The sequence below is a fragment of the Agelaius phoeniceus genome, chromosome 13, assembly GCF_051311805.1.
Source record: "Agelaius phoeniceus isolate bAgePho1 chromosome 13, bAgePho1.hap1, whole genome shotgun sequence".
NCBI classification, from domain to species: Eukaryota; Metazoa; Chordata; class Aves; order Passeriformes; family Icteridae; genus Agelaius; species Agelaius phoeniceus.
The window spans coordinates 13,484,764-13,506,110 of record NC_135277.1 but is presented as its reverse complement, the minus strand read 5'-3'; the positions used below and the strand labels follow the sequence as shown (position 1 = coordinate 13,506,110).

General features: G+C 37.6%; 1 protein-coding gene across 8 annotated transcripts in view; it reads right to left on the bottom strand.

Moving 5' to 3' along the window:
• Positions 1-21,347, bottom strand: part of TCF12 (transcription factor 12) — a 161,245-nt gene that overhangs the window by 87,386 nt on the left and 52,512 nt on the right. For all 8 annotated transcript variants that reach the window (XM_054642447.2, XM_054642452.2, XM_054642451.2 and 5 more), the window contains exon 6: positions 18,799-18,901. In XM_054642447.2, the coding sequence (XP_054498422.1) occupies positions 18,799-18,901 (103 nt within the window). The remainder of the gene's footprint in view (positions 1-18,798; positions 18,902-21,347) is intronic.

The window sequence follows — 21,347 nt, the reverse complement described above, 5'->3', positions numbered from 1 at the left end:
AGCAGAGCGCTTTTGTAAAATCAGTAAGAAATCTGCAGTGACACGTAGGTTTTGGGGTTCGGTTGTTGCATCCTGTCCCTGCTCCAGTTCGTATTTTTTAGGAGAGCTGCTCATGATCCCCCTGAGCCTGTCTGATCTCTGAGCAGGGCTGAGAGCAGCGCTTGCAGCAGCCCCACTTTGTTCACGAGGCGAAGCTCAGCGCTGCCTTTGCCACTGCCTGCTCCGAGTCCCCAGCCAGCACTCGCGGCTTGCGCATGAAGGGGAAATGGGAGAGAAGAGGAAGGAAGGAAAAAAAAAACCCTAACAAAAAAAACACATTACTGCAGACCAGATGGGAACATTCCACATGACCAAACCAATCAATCACCTCGGTGGGGCGCAGGTGCAACACAGCCGTGTAGCAACACACCATTTCACAGTCTATCGGGCACAAACACATGGTCACCAATCAATGGCACCCCCAGGACCTGGGGGGGAGGCTCTCTCGAGCCTTACTGGTCCATGCCTGATGACTTCATAATCACACATCATTTCATTCACTGGAGGATACAAACCAGCATTCTAATAACCTTCCCCCGAAACCGGTCATGTTGTGCATATTAATAGAGTGCTGGGTAGAGCTCAACCACCGGCTCCACGCTGCAATTCGAGCAGAGCCTGCAAGAAGGAAACAACCTGAAGCTAAGAACTTCTGCCCGAGGAAGGAGTCTGCTCAGACCAGATCAATGGCAACATTATTCATTTTGCCAAAATAAACTCTGCATGACGCTCGCACCTTTCACCAAGCCACCCTTGAACAATAGCAAGCAAGCAGAGATAAAGGACAAAGCAGGATGAAAAATCAATGAAAGAATGTGCTGCTGGACTAAATTATGAAACAAACAGGAACACCGGTAACAACAACAAAAAAAGAAAAACTATTTTAAAAATCATTGATATGCTTACCAATGCTCTCAGGGAAAGAAATAATTGTATTTCTTTTAGGCCAAGTATCACAGATTAGTTTTAAAACAAGCAGATAAAGTACACAATGCGGTGTGATCCCGACACACCAAGACCTGGATCAGAGCACTAGCTGCTTTTGACTAGTTCACAAAAAAGGTCAATTACAAATGGTAATTTATGTTTGTGTTATTGATGACTCAGGAGTATAATAAACATTACGGACATAAGGATATGGTGACATTTTTGCCAGAGCATATCACACTATACTGTTAAGTATTCACACTGTTAAAAAGATACTTGGGAAACAAATGTGATAAGGAGCACATCTTCTCTGGAATTACATTGCACCTTGGGGCCAAAAGTCAAATGAGTTGAAACTGAAATGTAAAAGACTAAACAAACTACTAATACACACATTTAATGTTTAGAATGCTGTAAGTGCCCAGGTAGGTAGGACTCCCCCATTTGGTACCAAAGCAAAGAGCTTAGTTTTACTTATGTATTTCTTAAACTGATTATATGGAGAGTAGACACCTCTAAATTTTACAGTTAAAAATTATGCAAATGTAGCATTGACTGAACCAACTCAGTTTTGCTTTTGGGCATAAATTCCTGAGAACTTGAAAAAATAAGTATGTAGGCATGATAAGAGTACAGTTCTTAGGTAGCACTCTGAAGCACTACATGTTGCTTTAGGTCGATGGCAATTCCTCCTGGCCTATCTGGGAGGCTACACAAAGGAACGACAGCATAATTTAATTCATTAATACAAGGAGGGGGAGAAAACGTCAGAAGCAAAAAGCACACTTTTTTATGGTTAGCATCCAGGTAATCTGGTGATTTGTGGTGCTGCAGGCCTTCTAATCTTTCCTTGATTTCCTCCCTTCTCTATTTCAAAGATCTCAAGGAAATGCACAGAAATATTTATATTTTGTTAACAATTCAGAGTCTGGGTATGATTCACAGAACCACAGGGCCAAATCCAAGTCCTGTAATCCAAACCCTACACACAGTAAAAAGATGGCACACTTGGTGCTAGACAGAAGAGCATGAAAGGGTTAAAAAACAAACATGAGTATTATCAAAGGAATATTCACATCCTTTTGCAGAATTATGTTGACCAGAAGCAGAGGAAGTGTTCTCCCTCATTAGAATATAAAAATCATTAATCAATAAATTATTAAATTAAGGGCCTGATGACTGGTTCTATTCCGGGCACTTACAGAATGCTAATTACTGCAGTGTTAGGGGAACCTATAGTGTTAAAATCAGAATTTCTCCTTTAATAAGATCCATTTTTTAGATTAAATTCAGCTCCTTTTATTTTGAAAGCTCTTGAAAAGAAATGAAAATGTCATATAATGAATTAAGTACTAATATTCACTACACTTCATATGCAACACAGGGAAAGTTGATGGCTATGCTACAGACTTGACATCTCTTAAGAGCCAAAAAACTAACAGCTGGTGACATTCCCAATGGAAAGTGCTGGGAGGAGTTTGACAAAGAATGTCATCCAAAATCAAAGAGCCTCAGCAAAGCTTACCCTTACCTGGGAACATTAAATAAGATGGAGAACAAGGGGACAGCTCACGTCTCCAGGTCCATCTGAGCATCTCTCTTCCCTTCCCTGTGCTAAAATTCTGCCTGAGTGAAGCCAAAACCACAGGGAACTCTGGTGGGCAGCATGAACCAGCCACTAAACCTCTTCTAGTGCTCAGACAAAACCAGCTTCTCATCAACAGGATGGGAAAGCAACGGGGCTTGGCTTGCACTTGCTTGTGCCATAATTGCACCTTTAAAAGGCTCAGCTCAACACATGGGAACTAGAGCACAACAGGATTAGGATTCATCAAAGACACTTCAAAAGAAAGGGTATTCCAAGACAGCAAAAGGTGGTGCTGCTTGTGAGCAGGGGATTTCCACAAGGACAGCATGAAATGCACCAACTATACATTTTAGTGAACCTCTGAGAAGAGTTTTTATAAAGTGCATGGCACAGGTATCAGGGATCTAATTGTTATCTAAGTTATATAGGCTGTAAGGACCTCAGGATGAACATGAACAGATTTTAATCAGTTTGTTGAGATCAGTGAAGGAATCATGACAATAGTAACACAAATTTTAATCCATAAAGATGTCTCCTGAAGCATTTTCTACAGCAAAGGACTCCAATGAAGCTTTAGTTATATTATATTATAAAATATATATATATAATTCTTATCCCAAAAATATACAGAAGCAAAGTTATCAATAAAACATTATATATAATTCAAAAGTATATAATGTATAAATTAAGAAATTCATCTTGCAAAAAGTAGCTTTGATAAATTCATTCACTAAAAATCAGAAAAGCACCAGTGTTTGGAAAGAGGGAGCTAGAAGTTAATGAACAAAACAGTTATAAAAAACCAAAAACAACCTCATCTTATCAGTGCAGTATCCTAAATGGATTTCTTTAAAAAGTACTCACAGCATGAAAAATAAGGCAAAATTAATATTTACAATAATCATAAGCAAGAATGTGTGGAAGCTTATGACAGTTGATAGCTAAGACTGAGAGTTCTACAATTTCTTGAGTGAAAATGGTTAAATGGCAGGGAGGCAATGCAAATGTTACACTAACAAGAGACACACATTTGCCCAATATTAAAAGAAGCTTTAAAAGATTCATTCAATGAATGAAACTTAAAACTGAAAGCACAGCTCAAATTAAGAATCTACTTCCCTCCATGAAAGCAATTCTTAAAAGAATTCAAATCTAAAGAAAATCTTCAGTGCTACTAAGAATTTTCTTCAACTACTGCAGAAACATTCAAACCCAGCTCCATTGAATGCTCTGAAGTTTAGATCCTGCCTAAGTGCTCCCTTCTATCTCATCAGCTATACTGACGTTACTCAGCTTTATCCAGGGTCAACAAAAATGATTCATTTTCTGTTTTGCCTAACTGGACTCCTTATGATCAGCTGTTAGCGTCAAGCTGTCTGATTTCCATTCAGGCTTCACAGCTGGATTCATCATAAAAAAACAGAATTTTAAACCTTGGGCAAGCATAGCTGGCTTTGACTTCCAAATAAGCATTTTTCTAACTAATCATGCTATACTTTCAGGTATTAAATAAGACATTCATTCCAATACAATTTTTTTTCAATGTGACACAGACTGCATCTATTGAAGAGCTGCAAATGTAAAGAAGGTAACAAAACCAAAATCTTTAATGAGCAAAAAAGAATCAGGACAAGAACTAAGAATTTATCTTCTATAGGTAAAAACCTCCTTGCAAAGAAGTGTTGGAATAACATGGAAGAGGGTGGGTGTGTTTTCACTTTTTTTGCAAAAGCTATGAGGAATATTTTGGGCACTTTTTCAGTAGTTACTGAGCTTGTTCTCAAAGAGTTGGTATCTTTTACATCTTCAACAAAAAGGATTTCCAAGTTATGATAGAGAGAACATATACACTGCTCAGAGCTATTTTGTATTTAAAAAATGTACTTGGTAGTGAAAATATCTTTTGCAAGATGGATAGTTATTAAAAAAAAAACCAATATCCACAAGGGAAAAAAGGTAAGTCTGTGCAATTTTTTTTATATTTATATTTGTCATCCAAAAAAGAAAACAGATGAGCAGTTCTCCCATCAATGCTTATTTAAGCAAATATTTGAAAAGGGTCAACAGGACAGAAAGGAGGAAGGAGGTTTAAGTTAGAAAAGGTGGTTCTTTGTACAACTGCAGAAGATGAAATACAGTATCTAAGAGTTGGTAGTTACATTGCCACCCCTTTTTAAAATCACTGCTGAGATCTGCTCATGAATTTTCTCAGGGGGAAGGAGTAGAGCAGGTGAAGGGCCACGTCCTCCTCACAACAACAACAGACCTTGAACGGGCTACAGAGGGAGCCAGGGACTCCACTGGTCACACGGGAAGGACAGAACACAGCAATGCATATTATCATAAAGACACCAAAGGCAAAAAGGCAGGAAGGGCAAGAACATAAATAATTAATAATACTTTTTTTAAAAGAAGCTAAAAATACAATTTTCTCTTATTTTTGATGTATTACTTCTACAGATTTGTCATGACAAAGTGCTCAATGCATGTTGTTTTAGCCCGCTGAATATGAAAAATTAATAACCAGATATGAATTTAAGTTTACCTACCACAAATTTTGAATTATTTAAAATGCATTAATTGCTCTTTAAATCCTAAAAACATTTAAAACATATATATTTTAAATGTTCTTCTTGGAGTGGTCCCCCAAGCTCCCCACAGCAAATTTATGGACCTCTGAAAGGAAACAATAAATCAATCAGATACCTGTTCAATATCTTGAAACTTCAGGTTTTATTACCAGCTGCCACTAATCCTTTCTCCCAGGCCAATACAACCAAAGAACATCCAAAGAGGGACACAATCAGGAAAGCCATGAAATTCATTATTGGCAATATTTTAAAAAAAGAAATTAAAAAGGGATAATCTAGGAAAACGCATTTTGGATGGTATCCTGCAGTTACAATCACTCGATTTAATGATTCTCGTGCAAATTAAATTTAAAAAAATAAATTCAAAGAAAACACATTCAAGGCAATACCATCTTTTTAAAGCTAAACTACTTCTCTGCATATGTCCCCTTTTATAATGTACTGACAGAAATAAAATGTGAAAAAGTTAGGATTTAGTACTTTACAAAGTGGTCACAGCGCAGTTAGCTCAGATGGCCAGTTGAACAGAACATCCTCAGGGAGGCAGAGCCACCCCAGAGGCTTTGTAGGCAGAAAATCTTTAGGCAAAGTGATTCATCATGTGTGGCAAGACGACTGTGACATCTAAAGATTCTTGCCTTGAGCAGCATGGTACATGCTACAAGGGATCAAGCATTCTGAAAAACATCCACACACATCTCAGAAGCTGCAGTGGAAAGGACATGTTTCAAATAACAAAATACTGGGCACAAATAATGTGTATGTGAATTTGCTTTTTGCAGTGGAAAACTGCAAATTTCCCCTTCAAGCCATGCTGTTGACCTAACACAGAAATAAGCAAATTTTTACTAATTTTGCACTCCAATTATTTCAGGTCTAATTTTATCTTCTGGCTCATATTCCTTCCTCCAATGTGTCTAAGCTTTAGTCCTGCTTTAATATTCTTTAAAAGTTGGCCATCAATGAATTATTATTTTTCCACTTTAAAATGTATTTTCCCATATTGCTTTTTATTATTCTCTTGTTTGTGCACCACAATTTCTAGCATTTCTAACAGAATATTAGTGAATGCATTACTATACCTCATTGCAATATGAAGTTTTCATCTTCCAATAATCTGTCCTGTGAAGGGGAAAACTTACACTACTACACAGCATTCCTGTTCAGAATCTGCACTTAAAGACTGCTTAGAAGATGCCAATTTTGAGTATAGAAATGTCTCACAAACAAAGAAAAATACCCATGTTGGAGAAAGACTCCTCTGCCTTGGTGTCCCAGCAACAGCACTGGCCACTAACAGGTGCACAGAGAAAGAACCACAAAAACCCAGAGAGAATGTGAAAAAATGATCTGGTCTGGACTTGAAGAGTCAGGCATTATAGCCTGGTTTGTATCACAGGGCAAGTAACAGAGCATAAGCAGTTTTAGAATCTACCTTGTCTTTATATTTAAGATGATGGAAAGAAAAAGAAAAGAAATCTTTACAAAGGGCAACACATCTGTGCAAAACCACATAAAAATGGTCTTTTCTTAAGAGAGGCAAAACAAGTCAACAGAGCAAGGCAGACAGACAAGCCAGGTAAAGACAGGAAAAATCCCAACGTGCAGCTGAGCACAAGCCTTATGAAAGTGCTCAGGTGGAACAGTGTACTGATCCAGATGGGTGCATTCAAGGGACAAAAATACAAGTTTAACCACAAAGTAACACTACAGTAAAATTATACTCTACAGATTTGAGGACAGATGATTCTATTAATGATTTTAGTGTAAATTAAAGTTCACATTATTTCCTACCTCTGAGGCTTTGGCAGTTTTTGAAGAAAATAAACTGGACCAATGACACAATTACATTGCATTAACAAAAAAGAAAGCAACATAAAAGTACCATCAAGGAAGTAGGAGAGATCAGTAGAAGGGCAACAGCAACTTTAAAAACACAGCTTTGAGTTCAATAACAGAGCTGAAACTGATTATCAAGGGAATAACAATGCTTGAGAGCACAGGTTAAAAGAAGAAAAAGAGTTACTGGGGTCTGGATAACATTTTCTCCTGATGAATCACTGCCTTTCCATTTGGTGTTTTATTGCACATTGGTTTACTGGCATTTGCACTATGTCTCTATCATGAGACCAAGCTGTGTCAGAGCTGGGGAGAGAGGGGGAGGCACACAGAACAGAGACTCGAGGCACACAGTAACAGGGGAGCGTTCCTCCTTCGTCTTGGAGAATGGCAACCCAGCCAAATAAATGCAGTACCTTGACTTCCAGACATTTGGGCTCTAAATTTTCTTCTAGGTAGGTAAAATGAGATAAATCAATACAAAAAATATTCTGTATTTTTAAAGTACCATTTTGCTTTACTCTGTTCTAAATAAATAGTTGCAAGCCCACTGCTTATTGTCTATACATACACAAACTATCCTAGATAAAATGGTTACCAACTGGAGAAACACATGGCCTTTTTCCCCCTGCCAACAAACTATATTCTTTTTCATAGTTTGTAACTATGAAACTGAACCAACTAAACCCAGAGTATTTTTCTACTGGCCTCTCTTTGTTTACCCTGCTGCCCCCTCCTCCCCTCAATTCCAAAATACTGACGGAACAAATTTATACTCAATTCCTTTATCTGATTTTAAAAGGGTTTGGATTGGGTTTTTTACCATGTGCCTTTTGAACCACATTTCCAGGAAGATCCATTTCTAATGTAATAGCAAAAATGTAATTGAAATAAAGAACATACAAGTATACTGGACAAAACTATTTGTTATAATTGTGCCCAGGGCTGAGTGCCAGATAGCTGTCAAACAAAGGAACAAAATCATACAGTTGTTTGGCACTCAAGGCTGAAATCATTGTGAAACATGCACTGTTTATAAATTGTCACTGATGAATAAAAGCAGTGAACAAAAAAATTTTAAAAATGCAGCCAAGCCTCAGAAAGACAAGGCAATCATCGCTCCTCCTCCCACCACTCTGTAATCAAACAAAACAAAATAACCCTCAAGCCCCCACTATGCTGGGCAAGGTAAACAGAGCATTGCATGAACCAGTGACTGCAGGCTGTGCTCCCACAGCTCACCCTGCAAAGTACCCAGCAAAGCAACACACACAAAAAGCCATGTGGATTTCTCAGCTTTGTTATATCTAAAATGATTTTTGAATGCTACTAATGCAAGTGAAATTTATCTTAATCTTAAAAATATCAATCCCTGAAGATGTAAAGAAATTTTTTTTCAGTGATGGTAAAATATATTAGCCAATCTTTTACCACAGAACACAGCACTGCTGAAAAAAAATCACCTCACCTATCATAGAGAAAAAAGATCTAATTTGTGAATGGTGAAAGGATGATATTTGTCTAAATATAAAGTAAAAACTGTATCCTGGAAAATAAGCAACAGCTCAGATTCTGATCTAGCATATCTGTACCGATTCCAGTATCTTTCAAACTTGAAGCTGTATAATAATAAAGAACATCCATAAAGAAATGAAATCTCCTCTAAAATTACGGTGAAAAGGACTTACAAATATGAGGGAGACGTTCTCATTTTTTGACTGATAGGTAGAATATTAAGGTGTGCCAAATATTTTCTATAGTATAGCTCACATAGGAGCTTCTGAAAACTCCTTTGAATTTAGAATTACATGATCAGAAAATTCCCTATAGTATTTCATAATGCAATGCAACTTTTAAAACAGGTTAGGCATAATTTAAGAAATATGGTTCTGTAAGGAGTTTATTTTTGTAAATCTTGATTCTAGCGGATCAATCAGTTTAAGCTGGGAAATACCTCAAGGATTCATATAAATATATAAATAAATTAAATCTGAGGTGACAGTTTGTAATGGACCAGCAATATGTGAAATAAATAAATGATGTAATAGGAAAGAAATTAATTCCATCAGAAACATAAGTGTTATTTATCATGTCAAAATAGTACAACAAACTTCTCTTTGTTCCGACCAGGGAGCAAACATACTTAAAACTGCAGTATCCTGATAAAGAGCATACAAGTACACTCCTTCCTATCACTGCAGAACATTTTTTAAACATGATACAAAGTTAGTTATGATACAGTCATGCACTTAGGTATTCAGCACAAACCCCAGGGATCAGTCTTGAAGCTTACAAGACTGTTAACAAAGTCACACATCACTCTCAAGACTTCTGCTCTCTATGTCCCATTGTAAAAGAGGAAGATACTGCAAGATGCCTCATTTATATTGCACGTGTCCAAAAGGCCAGGATTGTTTTAGAGGGCACTGTTACAATGGGAAGGAATTTAAAATTTCCCTGCAGTTATTGTGACCATAGCACTAGTTTTGCCCACGGTCTGTACAATTCCAATTTGAATTTACACATTGTACATTTACACATTACATATTTTATTGCCTTTGGTTCCCTAGTAGGGAACCTTTAAGTCTCACGGCCAGACTTTGCCAGTTTTACAAAAAACTTGTAAATCAGTCAAGTCATCTCAACAGTAACTACTGTGCTTCTTCCTCATTCTGACTTCAATGAACCTTTTTTATCTCTTAATTTATGGTTATTGCTTTCTTTAAAAGAATCAGTAACAGCAAACCCAAAGAGTGTGAGTTTCTTTAATTGTGTATGTAACACATCACCATATAAAATAATGCATCAACTCTCCCTCATATTTCATCCTCAGATAGAGGACCTGTGTGAGCACCCTCCAAAAACACCCCAACCAAGCAGCACCCTCCCTCCACCAAATGCCATCCTGGTGAAGCTGCCACACACACAATTTCTCCAAGTGTCCCTCCACAGGGATGCCAAGGAAATAACTCTGCAGAATTTTCATCTGACCCCATTTACACACACGTGTCAGTGACAGAAGCTGCACACCTGTCTGAAAGCTGCAGTGCTGACAGCCTCCAGGAAAAAACATTAAAAGCCAGCAACCAAGAGAGCCTGGCAAATAAAGCAAGTTATAACCATCTCTTAACAGAATGAGTTGCTGTTCCTCTGGTCCTTGTGCATTTCTGTTACATGAAAATTTTTCATCCACTTTTCTGAAAGAAAACTTTGGTGCAATATTAGATTGAAGTGAAAGTGTCCAGACATTATCGCCAAAATAAAATTTAAAATTTTTGTTTTCTTTTGATGGTACTTGTCCTGTTCATCTATTACGTAGCTGAAGCACTGCACACCTACAGCATCTTACAGGTCTATGGAAAATGCTCAGGCAACTCATAAAAATCACAGTATTAGAGGTCCAACAGCCCCAAGCACCTTAAAAATAAAACTGCATCTTTTATTTTCATCTGGTTTGTTTTCCCCTCCAAGACGTCTGTTATCTAAACGAAGTCAGGTTTCCAGCAGCAACAAACATTTGACTCACTAAAACCCAGTCTCTAAAGAAAACTATTAGAACTTCAAATCATATTAATGCAAATACTATAATGCCCCAAATCACAAAAGCCACTTGTTTTGGCACGAGCAGCCTAGTTAGAACACTTTGGTTGATCAGTTCAGAATATAATCACTGGATACAGGCTGCTGTATTTATTAAAAACTGGACTGCTGGCAACTCCCAGGCTACAGCTACATGTATGCAAGAATGAAAAAAAAAATTAATGGAATGAAATAGAGATTAAGTAAATGATTTTTATGCACCTGGCGATAAGCAAACATCTTTATTACAAAACAAAGACAAGCCATGAAAAATTACAAAATTATCTTTTAATCACCAGTGAGCTTTCTACAGCCTCCTATTTGAACAGGATAATAGGTATTATGTAGATCCCTAAGCAACTGCCTCATGGGGAAGTTACATCACCAGTATGGGAAAAAATCACCCCTCCTCCCTAGAAGGGAGCTTGGCGCCTTCAGACAGACTCAAATTTAAAATCCTACAGCTTCACCCAGCTGATCCCATCCACTGGAACACATCTACAAGTGCCCAGGGATGGCAGGAACCACAGGAGAGAAATATGCCCTTTCAGCATTTCATGCACTGATGAGCCTTGTAACAGATAAACATACCCTGCAGCAGCTAAACTGACATGTTATAACAAAGAGGAAATACAAGACTTAAAAATTTCATCAGATTACTATTTACTCCCCTTTTCAGAGGCAGAGTACACTGTGAATAAATCAACACTCAAATGTATCAGACTGCATTAACTACAACCCAAGCTTGGCAGAACAAATTTTATCAGAACTAAAATATTTCAAAATGTAAAAGCCACAGACTTTGCATATTTATTCCGAGACAGGCAATTCAAAAATACTTCATATGACAAAAAATCTGGGTTCAAGTGTGAGACCATTTTGAAGAAGGCAACACTTCATCTTCCAACACAATTAGCACCAGGTCCCGTTGTTTTCTCCCGTCAGTGCACAGTGCAAGCACCACCACTGCCCATGCACCACCAGAGCTGCAAGTGGATTGTAAGATACCTGTGGCACTGGTAGTGTCCAGTGAAAAGGAACCATCACCTCTTCCTAGTGCAATGTGTCATCGTACAGCTTGATGGGTTTTCAAAGGAACCATCACCTCTTCCTAGCACAATGTCTAATCATACACTTGATGGGTTTTCTAGAACAAATTTATTCACTTGCTTACTTGACAGAAAGAAAACCTTTCTGGTTCTTCCTTGAACCACAGCACTACAGACTAAGCCTGCTAACAACTCCTACACTGCTCCAGAGATACAAAAATCATCCAAACGTGCACAATACTCAGGAATGGTTAAGGATGAAGTGCCTGGGAGGGGGGAAGGCTGCCCAGCACACACCTGCTCAGCCCTGCTCACCTCCCCGTGCCCGCAGCTGCCCAGGGCAGGAGAGCAGGCAGGCAGCTGTGCCCACGCACCTCCCTGGCACTGCCACACCTGAGCAGCACCTGAGGAGCGCTGCCAGGGCCCCCCCATGCCACAGCTGCTCACCAGGAGAGAGATCAAAGTCTCCAGGGGCAGGGAGCACAGGCAGACACCTGCTACAGGAGCAGCACCAAGGACACGAGCCCCTCGCCACGGGCGGAGGAAGCCTCCGTGTGTTACCCAAGGTAAAGAAACGTTAAGAAAGAGATTTGATTGAAATATTACTGTAAACAGAAGGGAAAACTAAGCTTAACACACGCTCTTGTGAGCAAAAACCCAAGGGTAAAAATGCCCTGCACTTAGCACTTTCACTAAATGACTGTGTAATTTAATTTCCCAGAAACCCATTAGCTTTCACAAAAGGAAAATTAAGAGCAGATGAGAGCAATTCTTTGGTGTGAGTGGAATTTATTTAATGTAATACCTGGGGAAAAAAAAAAGATAAATCTGAAACTGTATGAACAGATAGAAAACACTGCAACTCTAGAAAGCTTCAGCCCAGAGAGCAGTGGCTGTGTGCTGGCAGTAACCAGTGTGTCAGCCCAGGTCTGAGAGCTGCCTCTGCCCAACACACCACGCCAGAGCTGGGCCACAGCCAGACACAGCACAAACAGTCCAGCACAAAAGGACTGCCTGCATTCAAAACACAAACAAACAAAAAGGAACCTCCATTTACTTATGGCGGTTTAATATATTCATATGTGAAGTAAATTATTCAAATAATTATCTGGAAGAGAGGAAGAAATAAATGAAATTTAACTTAAAATGTTACTCTGGGTTTGAAATTTCATTATGAAACCCAAAATACTATGAAAGTCACATTAGGCTTTTAGCCAATCCATATGATATAAAACCAGCATCAATTCAACAGTGACATACCCCAAAAGGAAAAGAAACAATCTTAGGAGGGAGCTTAAACAAAAATCTTCCATTTGCCAGATTCAGTATGTGCAATGATTTGAAAAATGCTAATTATTAAAAGAACATAAGCCTATCAGAAGCAAGAAGACAAGAAGCATTACTGGGGTGAAGCAACAGCAACATTGGGAAAAGTAGCCATGATACATTAGATCACGGGTGAGGTGAGCCAGCATCCTGGTATTTTTAGCTCTAATAACCAAAACAATAAACAATTCAATGATACACAAACATAATACTGTGCAACTGCACAATACAGTCATGTCAAGTGAATGTTAAGGAACTTTTTCAGCAAATTTACAGTCTATGCCTTGTGGTGGACTCAGTACCAATACCTCTAAGTATTTATTGTAACTGTGGATGATCTTATGGGCTTTTTACTAGGGGAAGTTTTTCTAAACTCACTAATATTTCATATGTGAAGCTTATCAGGTATCCTTTTACAATTTTCTCTCAACTTACTGCCCTGTAAAACAAGACTGACTAAAGACTTGTCATAATCTTTGTTATGTCACTGTTTTGTCATTTTCTTCTTTTAACATTTTCCTCTTTCTTCCTAATGAATTCTCCAAAGGATAGAAAATACTCTGTCCCCACCATTCTCCAAGTTAATAACAATGTAACTGCATATAAATTATTTTAGATCAATCTTGCTATTACTCATATCTCTGGAGATAATTTCCATTGTGATGCCTGGTTTTTTTTAATGTGTTGAAATATTAATGACTATAGAAAGCAATTCAAGGAAATCTAACTATTATTTTGGACAAATAGAGAGTCTGCCAACTCCCTCTTGCATCTGCCCTCTCCCTTCCTAAAAGGTAATTAAGACAAGATTCCTAGCAAAAACTATAATGGCATCGTTCTTAATGTGTGCCATTTTAACAACTATTTACCCTTGCTGGTTTGCTACTATTGCTTTCATCATTATAAAATCATTTGATAACAAGATGTCTCTCTTCAATTTCAAAATTCTTTTATTGAAGGGTTACTGAGGAAGAGAACTAGCAATTTTCCTGAAGATTAGTTAGATTCTTAACTGAGTACCAATTCAGATGTACATCTTCTTTTAATTGTATTTTAAAGTTCAAAAGCCTCTCCTTTTACTGAGAATAACCTTTCACAAATTATGGTTTTAAAGGCTTGTATCAGCTGTTCAAGAACTGTGTCAGTACTGGAAGGTTTACAGAGGCTTCAGCTATTTACCATGTTGCTTCAAAAATGCCTCTCCCGTGTTCAACTTTAAAAATACCCACTACTCTATCCAAGCCAACTGAAGGGCTTCAATTACAAGGCAAATAATAGATTTTACAATAAAAATTAAGGCAGTAATTTCAGTTTGAAAGATGCACTGACAGAAGCCCAGGCATCCTTAGAAACCTGCACAATCAGGCAATGAAGTAAATTAAATTAATAGTAACTCTCCAACCAGGAGGCATCCCAATCCAGATATTGATCTCTCATTGATATTATTAATACACAAAACCCACTGCGAGTTTCACAGTAACCCAAAGATTAGCTTTGAAAACTCTGAAAATGTGGCTGCCACCCATGAAGCACCTCTCTGCTCCTGCCACCCTTCACCCAACAGTTTCTGCCCAGCACACACCTACTAATCCCTGCTACACTGGAACAAGACTGCTAAACAGTAAGAGAAGGTAAAATCCATGGTGGATGGAGATGTAATTTACTCAGAAACCCTGTTTTGTGATGCCTGATGACAAACCACCCAAGCAACCCAAGTGCATCAAGTACAGCCAATGGGAGAGAAGTTTCACTGCAAAAACCCCAACATGTATTACTCTACCTCCCTCTGCCAGTACTACCTTTGCTTCTTTCACCTATTTATTTTAAACATGAGAAGAATCAGACTTACCCTTTACATTCACATTTTAAACAGTAAAATAAGCTATATTTTTATTAAAAATCAGAATAATTTATAGCTCTAATTATTGTAACAAGTTTCTACTCCCACCTTGTAAATACCAACTGTTGTGTCTTGGCTTCTCTGCATGGTCAGTCCTTCCATCTCTTAATGCTGGCCATAAGAAAGCACCACAGCATTACCCAGCAGAAACTTGTTAGGAAGAGAAGCAAAGCCACCAGGATGCTAAGAGAGGTGAGAGTTGCAAAATCCCCAGATGGTATGAACTAAACTACTAACTGCAACCTGCAGCTGATCTACTGGAGTCAGTGGGAAATGAGGCAGATAATCTAAAATCCTCTGATTTCATACATTCAGAATCTCTGATTTCATTGACAGGTCTTCAAACCCTGCTGCTAGCTCAGGAACACCTAGATGTAACAGAAACACCTAAAATGTAACCCAATTAAACTTTAAAGGAACTAGTTAAAGAAATAATGACAAAACAAGGAAATGGATTAGAAAGAACACTTGGAAGAATGATCTCTCTTCCTACTTCAAGAGATTGATTTCAACATGGCAAGCTGATATTCAACCACTGTTCTTTCACTTACTATTGACTAAATTTTTTAATGACTTTTTGTCATTTACAACCTTGTGGAGCTGTGCAGTACACAGACGACGAACGTGGAGCACAAAAGTTTGGCTGTTATCCTTTCTACCTCTTGTGGAAAGACAGGCACACAAAAGAAAGTAATTCACCCACTTCAAATTTTCAAGACAGACCAACAAAAACCCCTTTAAGCTATATTCAAGAATAATCTGCTTTCTTTCTTCCCAGTAAGTAGTAGTAAAAAAGCTCAGGAGAATAAAGTCCAGGGAACAGTACAACAGACGATACAATACCACATGCTTGAAGGGTCCTAGCAAAAACTGACCTCTCCTTGCAAGTGCAGAGTACTAAAAGGCAGCATAATTACAGAGAAAAGAATCTCATATCCTTGTGAATAGTTTTCTAGAATGTAATTAAAAGAGAAGTGTTGAATAAGCAAAGATTATCAAGTCTAAATGGAGCTACAATACCACCAATATATCTTTGCCTGATTTTCTACATATCTCTATGGATACCAACAGACTATGCTGGTCCCAAGAGGATTCAGTGGTTTTACTCAAAATATAAGTAACTGCCCTTCTTTTTTTATACTACCAAATCAACACGATAATTCTGGAATTCATTAGTGAAGAACACTAACCAATCCAGCATAATAGCTTTACTTCCTTTGCAAAACACTTCAAAAAATATCTAAATGAATATGGAAATGCATCTTTCTGTGGTAAATTGTTCATTATTGAATCATTATCAACTCTTGTTAGACAAAATTTCTCTCTTTTGCAATGTACAAGATCATTAAAATGTTTGAGAGCTCCATCATGAAAGACAGTGGCACTTTATAATCCACTATCTCTTCAGGCAAATATGCTTACGGCTGAACATAATACACAAAACAACAACATCCCCTTGACACACAATTCTTTCTTTTAATGGTACTCTTAAGTGTTGACAGCAATGGTGAAATATGTTGTCGCTCTCTCTTCTTCTTTTTTAATAGTTTTTAACTATTTCAGAAATGTATTTCAGTTGTGATAAAATTTTGGGAAGGGCTGTGTTTCTTAGATCTTGGTTGTGGAACCCCAGATGCTCAATCACTGCTATAAGCTAGTGAGGTATTTCCTATAAGCTCATCAAGTTCCTGTTCTTAGCCTCCCTCCATCTCCTTTTAAACTCCAAAGATCACAAAATGATGAACCAATGCCTTAAATATCATATGCCTACATTAGCTAATAAAATAAATGTGTTCATTCTGCTCATGGGAACATGTCCACAATTGAATATTCAAAAACTGTATGACATCTTTTTGTCCAAAAAAACTTTAAAGGAATTATCATTTTTCTTTTCAATAATTGATAAAGAAACTATAAACACAGACAGCAGTACCACACAGAAAAGGAGTACTCTATGTTTTCATGTAGCTTTTATCATTCCTCTGTCCAAACTTTCACCATCAATTAAAATACAATGCAAAAATGAATGATGTGAAGGTGTAATAAACAAAGCTGCACTCAATACAGTAACATAAGTCAAATGAACATAATTTTTTGTTATGACAAGCCAAATACCACAAGTGGAATACTTTTAAAGGCATACTTTTAGAATTTTGATGTGAACATATCTTAGAGATACATACAGAAAGCTTTCTATAATTCTTGGCTGCATATAGAAGGAAATTAAGTACTTTTACCCCAAGAAAATAAAATCCCTAAGAACTCTTAGCCACAAAGCTTTACAAAACTATTTCAGTTCTCAGCAGCTTTGGGTGACTGACACATACATATCTTGCTATTTGTTAATCCTCTCCACAAAACCATTTAAATGGAGGCTTCTTCTCAAATCTGTATTAATGATGTAATTCTATTATGTCTAATAGAATCATCTGTTCAATAAAAATGAAAAGCCAAGAAGATATAGTCGCACCAATTTTTTTTCACATATTTAAAGGCATATATTGTTTAGAAATTGAATGGCTTAAATTAATAATATGAGCAATTAATTTGCCTTTGGTAGCATGAATTAAAAAAGAAATCAAACTTTGCTATATATATATTTTTGTAACATAAAATCAGTATCAGCTACAATGCCTAGAGACATTCCACACATGCTACTGATCAAAATACTGGAGAAGCAATAGAAGGAACTTGTCTTTTTAGCTTTCTGCTAAAAAAGAAAGACAACATGTTTGAAAGATTATTCAGGGAAAATCTACTTTGCTTTATCTTGATAACTGCTACATTTTAGCTTTGCTGTCTTCAGATAGAAGTGTCATTGACCAATTGACCAATGTCCTTTCTCTAATCACAGTCTTCAGAGATGGGCATTTTAAAATTGCCTGTTTTCAGCTTTATATATGAAGTTTCAACAAAATTCTTTGTTTAAACAAAAAATTGTTTTCAGCAATAGCTGAGCTTTGTCTGTCTCTGTTTCAGAGAAAATTGAAGTAGTAAACAAAGACTGAGCAAAGTAGAAAGATTTCCAAAAGAAATTGCAGACCACCAGGATTTGGATTTAGGTAATCCACTTAGATTACCATGGCTATGTCTTAAAAGGACAATACTGAGATCACAAAATAGGTCATGTCTACAAGATGGGGAATATAGAAATGAAACAATGTGAAATGTAGAAATTCAGAACAAATATTCAGAGTCATCCTGAAATCTAAGATACAAAACAAAAATGGTCCCAAGACCATGCATTTCAAAATTAAATATTTTGAAATCAACAGTTTTATGTTCCAAACTGGACACAAAAAAGGAGATTTTTCAACCAATGCCATCAACACATTAGCATGTTCCAGTTAACACCAAGTGTAGGCAATGAAAAAGAGGTTTCAGTACCTAAGGCCACAATACACCATTTGCTTCCTTTCTTTATTCAGTTTCAAAAGCAGAAAATGTTAAACAGGTCTGGAAGCAGGAGTTTCCATCTATTTCTTACAAGTGACAGAGTTTCTAATACAACAAATATCAAAAAAATTAGAAAATTAAAAGTAAGAAGCAAGCCCTCAAATTATTACCTGAAGGGAAGCCTACAATAAATTGGTAGGTAGTTCAGGAATTGAATGTTAGGGGAAAAAAAAAAATCTTTAAATGCACAAATAAAAAATCGGCATAAATGTCTTCTCAAACAACATTAAGGAAAATAACCTTGAAAATAATTTAGAATTTACATCAAAATATATCAGCTTTCTAGATCAATTTAAGAAAATCTTGGTATTTCCTTCTTCTAAAAAGGCCTTTCTGAGGAACTCACCCAACATAAAAAGATTTTAATAGGAAAGTCAGTGTTGCTATGAGAAACAGAGCAACTTCCAGATGCTTGACATGTCAGGCCTAGACAAGGGAATGAAAAATGTCTCTTTCTGACCAAAGAGGCTTTGAGGGGATACTCGTAAAGAATTACCTACTTACCCATCAGATTTGAGTTCATGAAAGGTGTCGGGGACAATCCTTCATGAGGCCCTAATCGACTGTCATTCAAGTGATCACTGTAATGAGGACTGTCTGCAAAACCCTAGAGAAAAAAAAGACCAGAGTATTAAACAGATTATTTGGCAGCCCTGCTAATTGAGTGTAATGACACTTTCCTAATTAAATGTGCAGAGTCACAATTGGTCATTAATCACAAAAGTTGGCTTTCAGGTCTATCTCACAGAAATTACTCTCTGCCCACATATTACTTTCTCCCCATCAAAAAGAAACCACATAGTTTCTTAATAAGCTGTGTCCTCATGGACAAGACTTCTAAAAATTGAATAATACAGAGATATTTTGATATTTGAATCCTCTTAGTGCTAAAAGTCACTAACCACAGAGAGTAAAATTAGTCTGAAGAACTTGCAACTTTTTTTTTCCTAAGCTTTCTGCTTGCATTAATAAAAGTCAGTATAAAGTTCAGGAAGAGTCACTAATGTAAGAGAAAATGCTGGTGCAGATGAGAACAAATTCCATTTCTTCTTGCAGCCTGCATTTAATGTTACAGATTAATAGGCATTTTGACACTATCACATTAGTAACCAGCACAGCTCACTGACAAAAGGTTTACTTCCATATAGTGATTAAACTAACAACTTTGTCACCCAATTTGCAACCAAGCACTGAAAGACTTTTTTGCATTTTTCTGCCATCAGCACGGGCAGCTTACCAGGCTTGGAGCGCCCCTTGCACAGCCAGGAAGTACTGGCTTACTGAAAGCTGACACCAAAGGCAGAGGAGATGGAAAACAAAGAAGTCCTTGGATGTAGATATTCTTTAATTAACCCGGTTACGTAAAGCTCTCCCCAAGACATTTTGAAATCCCACCAGCTTTTCCATATAAAGGTATGAATATGCCATTTGCCCTTCAGACTTACCAAATGCACGCTGAATCACTTATTCTATACAAAACATGAAAGACCTGGCACTCAAAATTGTACTTCCTTTGTAGCCAAAGTTTTGAAAAATATTGTGTAAACCTTATCTTACAATTCACACTTAGTCACTTTTCGTTCAGAAACCTAAAGCTGAGGCCTAATTAAGAGAGGAGGGAAAATTGTTCACAGCTACCAGAAACCATGGCAAGTGCCCTGGGACTATAAAATCATCAATCACTGAACATTTATCATTTCTCCAGACCGCAGGCTCACATTCAAGGCAACATTAATGGGGCTGAAACAGGCCTCCCTATCTTTGCAGGCGTGCTGTCAGTTCTACCAAAGGGCTGCTAAGTGAGGGCTAAAGGACTGTCACAGCCCTGCTGCTGCTTAGGGATGCGTGGCACACTCCTGCTGCTGCTGGGCTGCACAGCAATCCTTCCCCAGACCCAGCTCCCCTCTGCAGCTCTGGCTGACTTCATCTGCCTCACAATCGCCCATACACTTGTGATAGGCATCCAGAAACAATCTTAGTGACATTTACAACTTGCTTATGACCACAAGGGTGTCCTCTGGAAAGCGTGACCTAGCCCCGTCTGTCAGACAAGCAGCGTGGAACAGCAGCTGCTGAGGAAATGGAGTGGCTCCTAGCTAAGGTCACCACATGTGGTTTATTTTTATGCTGAAATGAAACAAGAAAGAAATTAAATCTGCTGAATAAAGAAACAAAAATTTGCAAATATAGGACCAAAACCACAGGTCCTAAGTAGGTAGCTGTGTAGCTTTGTATTTACATCTCTGTTTTTACTCCTTATCATGCTTGTTTTTTAAAAACTTTTTCCCTAAGATTTTAGCTCTACTTTATTTTTAAAAGAAAGAAACTATAAAGGACACTATCAGTGATAAAAGAAGATCCATATCTCAGACATTCAGCAAGTGGTGCCCAAACAAGGCCCAGAAACTGCAATCTTTAAGACATCTATATTCACAGAGTAACTAAGATAAGTACTGAAAATATAACACAAGTAAGACTCATTTAATATACAGCTGCACATAATGCATCACAATCTATCTAATGCACAGGACTCTTCATGCTCCTCCCCATGTTAATATTACATGTCTCCTCACAAAATAGGGGGACTGGAGAACTGGGTGGGTGGTTCACACAAAAATGAATATTCTTCCTTCTATCATCAAAATTCCTGTGAAGAATACTTGACATCATGTTCTTTTCTTACAGCCTCTCAGTTTCCCAGAATGCACTTGCAACCAATTACCACAAATCCAAGTTGTACTTCCATACTACCAGACAAATCAGCTACTTCATCTACCTGGAAAATACTCAGGGTTGTCCTTCACAACACCAAAGCCATTCAAAACAAAGCATTTGGTATACAGGGTGAAAATGTACGAAGGGATATGCAAGCCCTTTAAGTAGAATTGGTCTTTTCTGGACATTAATGCAATTCTTAAAATTAATTGTATCAGGCATTTCATTATTTGCCACTTGAGAATTCACACTCGTGCAAATTGTAACCTATGCCTTCACCTAGAGTGGACCAATGTAAAGAGGTTTCACCTTGGCCACCCTGCCTGACACCTCAGTTC